The 11,998-nt window shown below is 39.3% G+C and overlaps 1 protein-coding gene across 1 annotated transcript; it reads left to right on the top strand.

The window, feature by feature from the left end:
- Window positions 1-109: 109 nt before the first annotated feature.
- On the top strand, window positions 110-11,217 carry LOC147182506 (uncharacterized). Its single transcript, XM_086098119.1, has 15 exons — window positions 110-577; window positions 5,536-5,710; window positions 5,778-6,176; window positions 6,300-6,416; window positions 6,491-6,624; window positions 7,849-7,893; window positions 7,973-8,015; window positions 8,091-8,231; window positions 8,325-8,464; window positions 8,734-8,802; window positions 8,914-9,041; window positions 9,843-9,960; window positions 10,043-10,117; window positions 10,206-10,349; window positions 10,424-11,217. The coding sequence occupies exons 1-15, from the start codon at window positions 443-445 to the stop codon at window positions 10,496-10,498; spliced, it is 1,938 nt and encodes a 645-aa protein (XP_085954245.1). The 5' UTR covers window positions 110-442; the 3' UTR covers window positions 10,499-11,217.
- The last annotated feature ends 781 nt before the right edge of the window (window positions 11,218-11,998 follow it).

Below are 11,998 nucleotides of genomic sequence, written 5' to 3' on the forward strand. Positions count from 1 at the left end.
GAAGCCGGAGTCACGATATAGTGAATAGTGACAATTCCAAGCATCCGGGCATTTCTAATATTTCTGCAATGTAAATGTTTCCTTTACAAAGTTTACGTGGTGAAAACAAACGGTCTTGCTTTTACTCGTGACTAGCATACCCAGCTAAATTGTTATAGTAATCAAACTTACATTCTTTTTTTATTTTTATTTTACGAGGGGAGGAACATTTGGAAAAGTCACTTTCGATTTCGAAACGTCACTGGCCTAGTGGGCAGTGGCTTCTTCATACGGACATAAACAGGGCATGCCTTTTGCCGCCATTTAAAATATGTTCAATGTACAGACCGCGAAAATCGGATAGTCCACTTCCTTCTACTCTACTTTAACAAGTGTGACTGACCGTCTGAATAATTAACTGTCTTGGTCTGTTGGCTACTTTCGCTTGGCGTTTTGCAGCTTGATGGATTTTCCGGGAGACGAAGAACTGCTACAATTCTTCCATTGCTCCAAGACTGAAATGTCGTGCATGGAAAATCCACACACATTTGTACGACAGCTCAGAGATTACGATCTGATTCCGGAACACTTCTACAAGGTGAGGCGGAAGAAGCCGTTCACTCACGCTCACGCTCGCGCTCGCGCTCTCTCTCGCGCTCTCTCTCTCTCTCTCGCGCTCTCTCTCTCTCTCTCTCTCTCTCTCTCTCTCTTTCTTTCTCTTTCTTTTTCTCTCTCTCTCTTTTTATTTTTTATTTTAATGATACGTTATTGGATAAGAATATACCGTGTGTATATATATATATATATATATATATATATATATATATATATATACACAAGTTATTGTGCTTCCTACTCCTTTTGAATATGTAAATTATGACATTGATTAATTATTTTCTTTCTTCAAATTTTTATTTTTACTTCAACTTATATTTTGTAATGTGCTAATATGTTCAATAAATCAACCAGTCAACAACAACAACTGGTCTGTAGCCTCCTCTTCGTTGAAGTATTCTCCTCTTCGTCGACGGGATCCGACGATCTCTGCCTCATCAATATTTTGAAGCAGATGTAATGCCTCTACTGTTTTTTTTTTTATGTCAGCCCATGGTGACATTTCTCTTAATACCTTGCTGAAAAGTGGTTGCTATGGAAAATTGACAGCGTTGTCAGCGGTGCAAGAATGACTCAAAAATATGTTCATGTTTTTTAATAAAATAAAATGGCAGCATATAAATAATATTCACACAGGCACATGAAAAGTCAAAACGCCAGAAAGCCAGAAACATTAGATAATTTCGTAAACAGTGACAACACATCAAAGTTTAACTCTTTGACTGCCAGACGTTTTCAGAAAAGGGATGCTGTGAGTGCCAGCCGATTTAAGCATTTTGACTGATCTTTCAAGGTCCACAGAAAATGTTCTGTTTGGACTATGGAAACACACATACTACCAAATGAAGGATTCATCAGAAAAAAAAAGTTTCTACCTTATTCCGTTCTTCAGTAATCAACAATAGAAAATGGTTAGTTTCACCCAAATGCGCTTGTTTTGGACCAAAATACGGAGAAATCAAGCTTTTAGTGAAACGATATTATTTCATGCACTCTAGTGAATTTTACACTTCTTTTTGTCCATGAATGATGCCACAAACACCTAAATAGTGTGCAACTGTGGCGCTATTTACAATTATGTGGATGTTTCAACTACAGTTTTTCTTTTTGTGTAACACTCCCCTGCGTGCAAGGAGACGCAACAGGATTTGCACAACAGATTAGTTTCACTGCGATTGCCTCTTCGCGTGCAGACGCTACACTTTCTTACCGGCCTTTTTTTCCGGGAAATAGCAAGTATATACTGCAGTGTGTGTTTGGCCATGTTACCATCAAGTCTACTATCAGGATCATGATACGGTTACGTTACGGTGGTGTTACGTCTGGCTTCCTCATGTCCTTCAGTTCCTATACCGGGTGGTAGATGTTCTGATCCATCTTATCCACTCCATTCATGGTGGTATCGTAGTCCAGAACCAGTGTCTTCTCCGTGATCAGACTGTACCCGCTCCTCCGATGAATATGCATTGGACTCGGGGTACTCTCCATCGTCCGATTGTGCAGAAGTGCTCGGTCGGTTGTGCTCCGCGTTTTCCGGCGTTAGCATCGCTAGCCGGTGAGGCTTCATGACGTGAGAATAACGGCCGCATCAACGCTTCCAACTTCGGCGTCAACCTCGGGAGTCACCATCATCATCATCATCAATGTGCATTGGTCGATGCTTTTCGACTACTCTCCATCGTCCGATCGAATGTCCGCTTGTGTAGAAGTGCTCGGTCGGTTGTGCTCCGCGTTTTCCGGCGTTAGCATCGCTAGCCGGTGAGGCTTTACTACGTGATCATAACGGTCGCGTCAACGCTTCCAACTTCGGCGTCAAGCTCGGAGTCACCATCATCATCATCGTCGACATCAATGCGCTTTTTAGTATTGATCGATGCTTTCCGTCTTTGAAAAAAATGCTCAAGCGTGAGCTGCTTGCAACCGGTCGCCATTGTTACTTCATCAGCCATTGTCCCCTCAACACTCTAGCTCCGCCTCACGTCTTCTACTGACGCCTACCCAATCTTGTCCAAAGAGAGTCATCGCTGCCATCTAGGGGCCAAAACGAGTCATTATACTAACTAGATCTGCTTGATACTTTCAGCACAGCTGGCCAAGGCTTTCCTCCACCCGTTTCCAAAAAAAACCAAAAAAAAAACATAGTGAACATCTTTTAACGTCTTTGGCGCCCCTCCGTAGGTTTTTACTAAACGTTATTTAACGTTTATGGCAGTCAAAGAGTTAAGCTTCAAAATACAGCTCTGTTGGTAACAAACAGCGCCTCTGTGGTCGACAACTACATTTATTCCTGCGAATATTAACAAGTTACAAACTTTCTCCGGTGGTCAGCATAAGAGAGAAAAAACAAGGCAGTGTATTCTCGTTTTTCCTTTTCGATGCCTTGACAAATGCACGCAACCACACTCGTAAAAAAAATGACGAAAAAATACTCCAAAACGCTGACAACTGGTCGAGGTTTTCTGAAGGAAAACAAACGGCGATGGCATTACCGGACGCCCCAACCGCGCGCTCCCGCGCAGGGCGTCTCAACTCTCTAAAACGCTTCGGACAACTGAGACAGACACACTCGAACCCGTCGACGGGAACGCGCAACCGAGGGGCACAAAGGCAGAAGCGCAAGAACTGGGGCGTGGCCCAATGTTGCAAACAGGAAACGGAAACAAAGCTGATGTGTGAAAACGAGGAAGTCGGAAGTCCCGCCTCCTATTTTTTAACAAGTGGACGGTATGTGCTGCTTTGAAGACCCCCTTTTTCTTTTATCGCTTAGTTCCTTAGACCCCAATATTAGATTTGGCAGAGGCATCTTTTGTTGAATTACAGGTATAATTCTGAAAGCTGCAATATGGAACTTTTTTTTCCCCAAACGTATCTTTACAGTAGCCTTTTTATTTGACCATTTATGACTGAAATGACTTCTACATTAGTAGATTAACACCTAAACTGCTGAATGTGACGTCATGTGTGCAGCGCTGTGTGTATGTGAAGAAGGGTATATGTGGGCTCCAGTTGGCGGAGTGGAACCGTCACTTGCCTTTGATGCAGATTGGCGTGGGTTCGCTACACCGCCTGGGAGACCATGTTTGTCCGTGTGCATGTTTGTGTGAGTGGAAAAAAAAAAAGAAGGGTATGTGCAGTTTCACTTTTCGTCAGGAGGTGGCAGTAGCCTACTCTCAGTAGCTTTCATTTAAAAAAAAATACAAGTCTCGTCCTGTAAACATCATTTAAGTATATAATTTATACATGTATTTAAAGCAAGTTGTAAAATGTCTGAAGTTCTCTTGTTTATGTTTAACACATTTAAAACATCATAAATCATGCTGTTTCTACTAAGTACAGTCTCAAATGTTCTCCAATTTTGATACTGTAAAATAAACGTTTCTTGATAGTAGTAATATGGCGGCCTCACGGTTTCAAAAGTCTTGGCCTATCGGCTATCCAGTAATATATACAGATCGGTGCTAATGCTACGCAAGCAAAATAGTGCATTCAGGGTCCTGTCACAACGTTGGAAACTTTGTAACTTTTAAGGGGAACAACAATCAGTCATTTGGATGTTAAAAAAATAATAATAATCAGCGTCAATCTGCCTTTGGTAGCCTCAGTGTCGAGACAGTCTTCCAACACAATATGACCAATATGGTCGTTTATTGTTGGAGGAGAGGACTTGTTGGCTTATCAGTTTGTGAGTTTTTTTCCCCCTTGGAAACCGGAGGAGAATGGTTTTATTCAATATATATTTATTTTTAAATGAGCATGTTGTTTTTAAAATAAAGAGAGGATCAACAAAATACACTGCCCCTTGGGATGAGTTTATTGCTTAGAGCAAATAAGACACTATATAATGACAAGTCCAATTCTCAAATGAGTACTATTGTAAGACAATTATTTCAACACATTGCAACACACAATAGCCACTTAAGGACCAGAGTATGTTTGACCTGCTGTTGTGGTTGAACCAAATGATGATAATGTACCAGATTTCACAGCCACTACTTGTGTGCTGATGAAAGTAATGCACTTTATGGAAGTTTATTTGTGCCATCTGTTTTTGAGTTTTAATTGCTAACACAGATTTTTTTTTTAAGTGTCAAAATCAAACGTTGAACTTTTAAACTGTCAAAATCGTGAGGTTTTCAGTAATAACAAAAAATTAACACCTCAAAATAATAAAATATTAAAAAGCTTTGTGTAAAACTAGGGAAGCACGCTAATATCGGTGCCCGATAATTATCAGCAATTATTGACCATTTTGACGTCATACAGATAAACCAGATAATTTAAAAAATCCACCGATAATAATACATTGATACAAATGTGAATAAATGTGCATTCTTTTGGAGGGGCTCATACATTCCTCCTCCCAGGGTGGGTTACAAATGGCAGGAATAAAATTAATATACAGAGAATATACGTATTGTGTTGCTACATTATATATTTGTACTGTATTCTTAGGTTAAGTGTTGTACATCATGAATTGGAATTTTTCACACACAAAAAAATACCCCCAAAAAGTTATTCTGCAGACAAATGCCTCTTAACTCAGTCCCAAAGTGCAAAAAAAAAAAAAAAGACTTGGAAAAAAAACTAGTACAAATTTTCCACTCAGAAACGGTTCTTACAGGAACACTTAGCCTCAAAAGAACATTTGAAGATTTTTTTTCCCTCAAAAAATGGTTCCTCAGAAGCCCATAGTTCTGTGTAGAACTGGGAAGAACCTTTTTTGGGACTCTTACTGCTGTAGTAGAGGATCTGTATAAAACAGATGAGATGAGTATAAATAAAATACAGTACATTGAAGTATTTTCATTGACAAATATGAGGTGAGGCGCATACTACAAAAACTGAGGAACTGCCATCCATGCCGGGGACTAAACTACAATGCATACTCAATCATTACCATTCATCTTTGCTAACATTTGTTTTGTGTGTGTGTGTGTGCAGAAAGTGAACCGGACAAAGAGCAAAGAGGCTTTGAAGAAAGGCCTCTATGAGATTCTGGACTGGTTTGAGCGAGAGCGATCACAGCGCATCAAGGTGTTTTGGAGGTGTGTCTTCAAGGAAACCATTGTCAACCAATACCCCACCCTGCAAGAGTTGCGCAACAGCATCAGAGATGGTATGACTCATTTATATTGTCGTCGGATTAAAATGTTTAAAGTGGACATGTCTGTTGACTCTACCAGGCTCTTTTCATTTGGATACACACACGTTTAACTACAAGCCGCAGGAGGAGACCACTGTCAGGAAAAGAAAAGAGCCTTCACAAGACGAGAATGTAGAAAGGAGGCAAGAAAGCCCATTGCCGAAGAAGAAGAAGAAAGAGAAAAAGAACCATTTGCGTCGTGATGAGGAGCAGCCCTCGCAGTCGTCTCCATCAACAAAGAAAAGTCTGTTGAACAGCAAGAGACAGGAGGAGACCAATGTCAGGAAAAGGGAGGAGCCATCAGAAGACGAGAATGTAGAGAGGAGGCAAGAAAGCCCAGTGCCGAAGAAGAAAAAAGAGAAAAAGAACCATTTGTGCAATGATGAGGAGGGGCCCTCGCAATCGTGTTCCACACCAAGGAAAAATAAAATAGTATTCTGTGAGTACTGTAAACGCTGACAAACCACCATGGGATGCTTTAGAATTAGAATCTTTATGGTCATTGCATATTAGTATCATTGTTGAATTTTACACTTTGGAACGAATGTTTTTTTTCTTCCAGCCACTCCAGTTAAGGGAGCTACGAATGACATATGGACATGGCCCATCTTTAAGTCCAGCCTTCCTGTGACCTGTGGAAACTTGAAAGGGACACTTAACCAAGATGGGCTTAAAAAAGGTTACACGGGCAACATAGATTGCATAAATAATACCGTGAAATTATTTGTTGAATCTGAATATTTTATTTTTTAGGGCAACCATGCATTTTGGTCGACAAACAGTGGCTCACTCCCCCTGAATTTGAATCACTCGGGGCTAAGAGTAGTAACAAGAACTGGAAGATAAGCATCCGATGTATGGACACGCCCCTTGCAAAGCTTTTGAAGGTTTGAGCATTTCATTTACTACCTTTAATGTCCAACTTTCACTGCACTTGAATTATCTAATGAGATCTAATACAAAAACTTGTTGAGCCATTATTCTTACATCCATTTTCGACATTTGAGGCATCGATTGGCAAACTAATCTGTAATTAGCCAAATTTGGTCATAAGAGGATTCTGTCTGACAGTGGCGATATGTTGCCAAAACGCAAGAATGAACAAATTGTTTAAAGGATCTTTGTGCAGTTTGTCACTTTTTTTTACTCACGACTGCCACCCCTGGCCCAAAGCGTAACTGCAGCATCTATCTCATACTCGCTCATAGTGTGCGTGCGAATACGTGAACGATCTTAAAGCGACAGTCACAAAGGAAGACATGACTTAAGGTAAGAAAAACTCAGCCCCTCCCCTCCCCAAAGAAACTGTGGAGTGTGCAGGGTCCGCACACTCTACTATTTCTAGTTTTGCTCAGGGCTCGGTAATGTCACATGACTAAAGTCAGAAACTAGTGAGCCGCTATTGGTCGTTACCTGAGCCTTGAGCAACTGTGATGCCATTTTCAGTCAAGTGGCAAAATGGCTGACCACTGAGATGGATAAAAACGTGTGGGTTTTGCTGCTTAACTAATACTAACGGCCAAAAAAGCTTCAAATAGGATCCTGCAAACCAGTGTTAACGTTTTTGACACTTAACAGCTGTGTATTTATTCACACAGTGATAATCTAACTTGGATGTGCACCTTCTGTGTCTTCTCAACGGCTAAAGAGTGGCGCTAATCTATTTTAATTTTTTATTTTTTTTGCTGCTTAGCTCATGTTCCACAAACACAATATTTATCAGAATGCTGTGTTTACACTAGTGGGTGCGCATATAACATATTATTGTAAAGAACATTTTTAGGTTGACTTCCTCTTTTAGAGCAGGTGTGTGTTGGGTTAACGTGGTGTAATTAAGTAGTAGTAATTAAGTGAATTTATAGGAATTACCTCATCTTTACATAAAACCCACAATTACTGAGGGGCACCATTTTAGAGAGTACTAATGACAGCATATTTTAACGAATGCTTTCAGGGCACAACATGACCTTTCTCTACTCGTTTAGCTAAATTGAGCATTATTGTCCTTGTAAAAGCCGAGTTCTTAATGAAACTTCTGCACAGGGTCTTATTAGCTTGTTTAGTTGCATAGAAAAATGTTTTTTGTTTGCTTTCTGTGGAATCAACTGCAGACAGGACTTCTGCAAACGGCGAGCTTCAGAAAGAGGGGTAAAAAGGTAAGAACCTACTGCAAAGAAGTACAATTTTGATTTTAAAAAATTATAATTTAACCATGTTACTTTTTCTTCCTGCGAGGCCAAGGAGTTGCTCTTCACCAGTGAGGTCAGCACTAATACAGGTTTGTTATTTTAGTGTGCGAAATCTGAGAAGTGTTTTAAATTGCACTCTGACAGCTCATGAGTATGTCCGTCAGATTCCAACCATGAAGTGAAGAGTGAAGTGCAGCCTCAGGAGACGCCCAGCAGCAGCCATGACACAAACACAGACATGTCGGTGTTCAATGTGACGTGTGGAGCACTGTCTGGCAAATTACACAGAAAACGATTTGCAAGAGGTCATGAATCCATGAAATCTGACCATATGCTTCCTTAAATCTCATCTAAGGTCAGAAGAGATTTACCTCGCGGACACCTTCTCTCATCAACAGGGACATGTGGTCACAGCATTCGCACCGACGTCCGCTGGATGACCCCGGCAGACTTTGCAAAGGATGCTTTGGGCAGCAAAGATGCCTGCTGGCAGAAAGACATCACGTGGGAAGGACAGTCGCTTGGTGTTGTTATTTATGTAAATATCTAAAATCAAATGCCATATTTTAGTGTATAAAATGCAAGTCTTAAGTGTTCAATTTTGGAATGAAATTGTTACTTCTGACTTATTTTCTCTAAAAATACAAAGCAGATTTTATTTATATTATATATATATATATATATATATATATATATATATTACAATGAGATTATATCCGTGATTGACGATTGGTGCCATTTTTATTGTTGCCGTGGTGATAAGGTCACACATAAGGAAAAGGCAATGCTAATTATGGTCTATTTCAGGAAAACCTCTTGAGGATCCACTCGCTGCTGTGTACTTGCAGACTGTGCACACCAAGTGTTAGCGATCTGGTAAGACTGTTGTAATTAAAACCCAATTTCCTTTTAGTCTTTTATTTCAGTTTTGTAGCAAAGATATACAGTAATTGTGTCTTATACTGTAACTCTACCATGCCTAAACAGGAGGAGCAGCAAAACGATGACGAGTGTTTTGTGTGTAAAGGTGAGGGAGACTTAGTTATCTGTGACCAGTGCCCGCGTTCTTTCCATCCAGAGTGTCACCTGCCTCCCGTTGACAACACCATTTTGAGGTGATCACGATTCTTTGTACTTGTACACCTGACAACAATTCTGCATTTGTTATTCATGTCTCCAAATGTGATTATTATTATTTTTTTAATACAGTTAATTACATTTGTTATCAACATTTTGGTATAAAAATATGGGACAAATCTTTTCCCTCGTCAAACTAGTCCTGCTGTACATTAAAAGTGACCCAAAGAAAAGTAGCCCAGTTCCAAAACGTGACGTCATTATTTTGGAGGCCAATGATTGGTTTGAGACATGTCGTCATCAATGTGCAGCTGCGCAAACCACCAACCCAGGAAAACAGCTGCCATTAACGATGAAGAGAGGACAACAATGGCTTCCAAACAGATTAATGATTGGACTTTTGAGAAGGCGCAAACCTTTTTGCTTTTTGGTGTAGAGCAGAGTCGAGTAGAGTAGATTCCGTTGGTGGAAACGAGGCTCAAGTTTAATGATGCTCCACTTAAATTGATCAATCATCATTGATCTTTTTACCACATTTTTTTGCACATCAGGTCAAATCCTTTCTTAAGAATCATAGTTGCTCAGGGCTCATGTAACGACCAATCACAGCTGGCCTTTTTTCGGAAGCTAAGCCTTGATTGGTTATTACCTAAGCCTGAGCAACTGCGATGTCATTTTCAGTCAACAGCAAGTGGCAACATGGCCGCCTCCTGAGATGGATACAAATGTGTGGATTTTGCTGCTTAACTAATACTAACAGCCCAAAAGGCTTAAAATAGGATCCTGCAAACCAATGTTAACGTTTTTGACACTTAACAGCTGTGTGTTTATTCACACAGTGATAATCGAACATGGATGTGCACCTTCTGTGTCTTCTCAACGACTAAAGAGTGGCGCTACGCTGACAATTTGGAAAGGGATGTAATCCTGTCCAAACAAATATCCAAACACATGCTGGTGAGAACAATACATCTTCCACTGCCTTGGTCAGCTGATTATTCCCCGTGTGTAGATAACCTTTTCCCTTCTTCCCTTTTAGGAGTGCCATTACCTTCTCCTCTTGCTATTTAGCGCTGACGATAAACAATTTTTCGCAACGAATCCATGTGGCGATGTAAGACTTTGGTCTCTGTTTTTTTTTTCATGCACAACTTTGTTTCACGGTAATGATCCAAAACAGATCACATGTTTGTGCTTGACAGCTGAAAGACTACACTGCTGTGGTGAAGACTCCTATGTGGCTAAGCAAAATTGCAGAAAAGATCAAGAACGACGACTACTGCTATGTTGCCGAATTTGTATCTGACGTCCAGCTCATTTTCTCCAACTGCGCTTTGTACAACAAGGTGAGAAACACAGCTTGAACCAAGACTGTTGATTAGGTTTATCTTTTCAAGCATCATTTTGCTCTCTCTTACAGAATAACCCTCATTTCCTCAGCGTGGGCTCCAGACTGAAAAAGTTGTTTGATGAAGAATTTAAGAATGCATTCTAAACTCTCCAGGACATTTTTCTGTGTACCCCACTGTGGGTATCCATGTTAAGAGGATTCTTTACATGCATACCCACTGGCCACAAATTTGAGTACACCTGCACAATCTAAAACAAGCATTTTCAAAGTCATCAAAGATGTTTGTTTTGTTCAACAATGGCTTTGTTTGTTTCTATGTATGCATTTCCTATTTCGTAGTATTTTTTATATATTATTATTAATATAATAATAATTACTATTTTATCTTTATATAAATGTATGTTTTTAGACTACAGTATATGTTGCCTTTAACCATATATGCTATGAGCTTCATGACCAAGGTAAAATAAAGCAAATGCGGTATTATGTTTAGTGTCAGCACAAAAAAAACTCATATTTGAGGTACGACATTCACAAACTCGAAATATTTCCGGCATTAAAAAAAAAAAAAATTCTGTTATTTGTTGAAAAGCTCACACATCTTTGTGCCAAGAAACTGTTGAAATGAGTTGAGTTCCATTTTGACAAAGTGCTTTGCCGCCATCTTGTGAGACCTTTTGGGGCAGCATAAATTACTCGCAGATTTTCACATTCACAGCAAGGCTTGTTTGCTATTCCTGCCACTAGTGGGATTCATTGTAAATGAACTATTTGTTATAAGTGCCCACATTTCCATATTTTAAATCTGCCTTGGCTTATGTTACTGAACTGCAGCAAAACAATAAAGCCTCTTTTGAAACTTCTGTTGTTTACTGTTTTGTTTGATATGCCTCATTAAATTTCTAATACACCAGTGGCAGGAAGTGAGTTTTTGATGGACCTTGGTTATTTAGGTAACCTAATACACCCCTTAACAAGACCATTAGGGGTGTTCGACACCACTTTTTTCCCCCAGGCCGATACCAGTATGAGTACAGTGTTCCTTTGTTTTCCGCTGGGGTTACCAGAGAGGTTTTTTTTTTAAACACTGCTTTTAAACATTCACAGTATTAGAATATGAAACATCAATTCAAACGTCGCTTGTTAGCATTCACAATATTAGAAAATCAAACAACAATTCAACATAGAAATAAAACCCAAAAGTTAAAGAATAAAAGAAAAGGAAAATAACCTATAAGGCACAATACATTTTCAATTAAGGTCAACTAAAGATAATTCACTAAGGATTTTTAATGTACAGTACATGTACTTTTCTTGTTTCTTGTCAATTTCAAGGAATTAATATACAAATCAAATTCTGCAATGAACATTTGGAAGGGATTTGGAAATTATTTTGTGCAAATAAAATTTGCCAAATTAAAGCATAAGTTTGATTCCAAAAGGATACAGATTAGTCATCATGAATAAAATTTGTAATTACACCTTTTAGATCAATTGTAATGATATGTCCATTTTATTCACATTGTACATATTTTTCAAAATTCCTCCAAAAAACATGGCAATTACAAAATAAATGTAAAACTGTTTTTGATTCACTTCCACAGAAGAAATATTTATCATCTATGTCAGAAGGGGGGGGGGGGC

Source organism: Leptonotus elevatus, chromosome 1 (assembly GCF_054856555.1).
Source record: "Leptonotus elevatus isolate MCC_2025b chromosome 1, RoL_Lele_1.0, whole genome shotgun sequence".
NCBI lineage: Eukaryota > Metazoa > Chordata > Actinopteri > Syngnathiformes > Syngnathidae > Leptonotus > Leptonotus elevatus.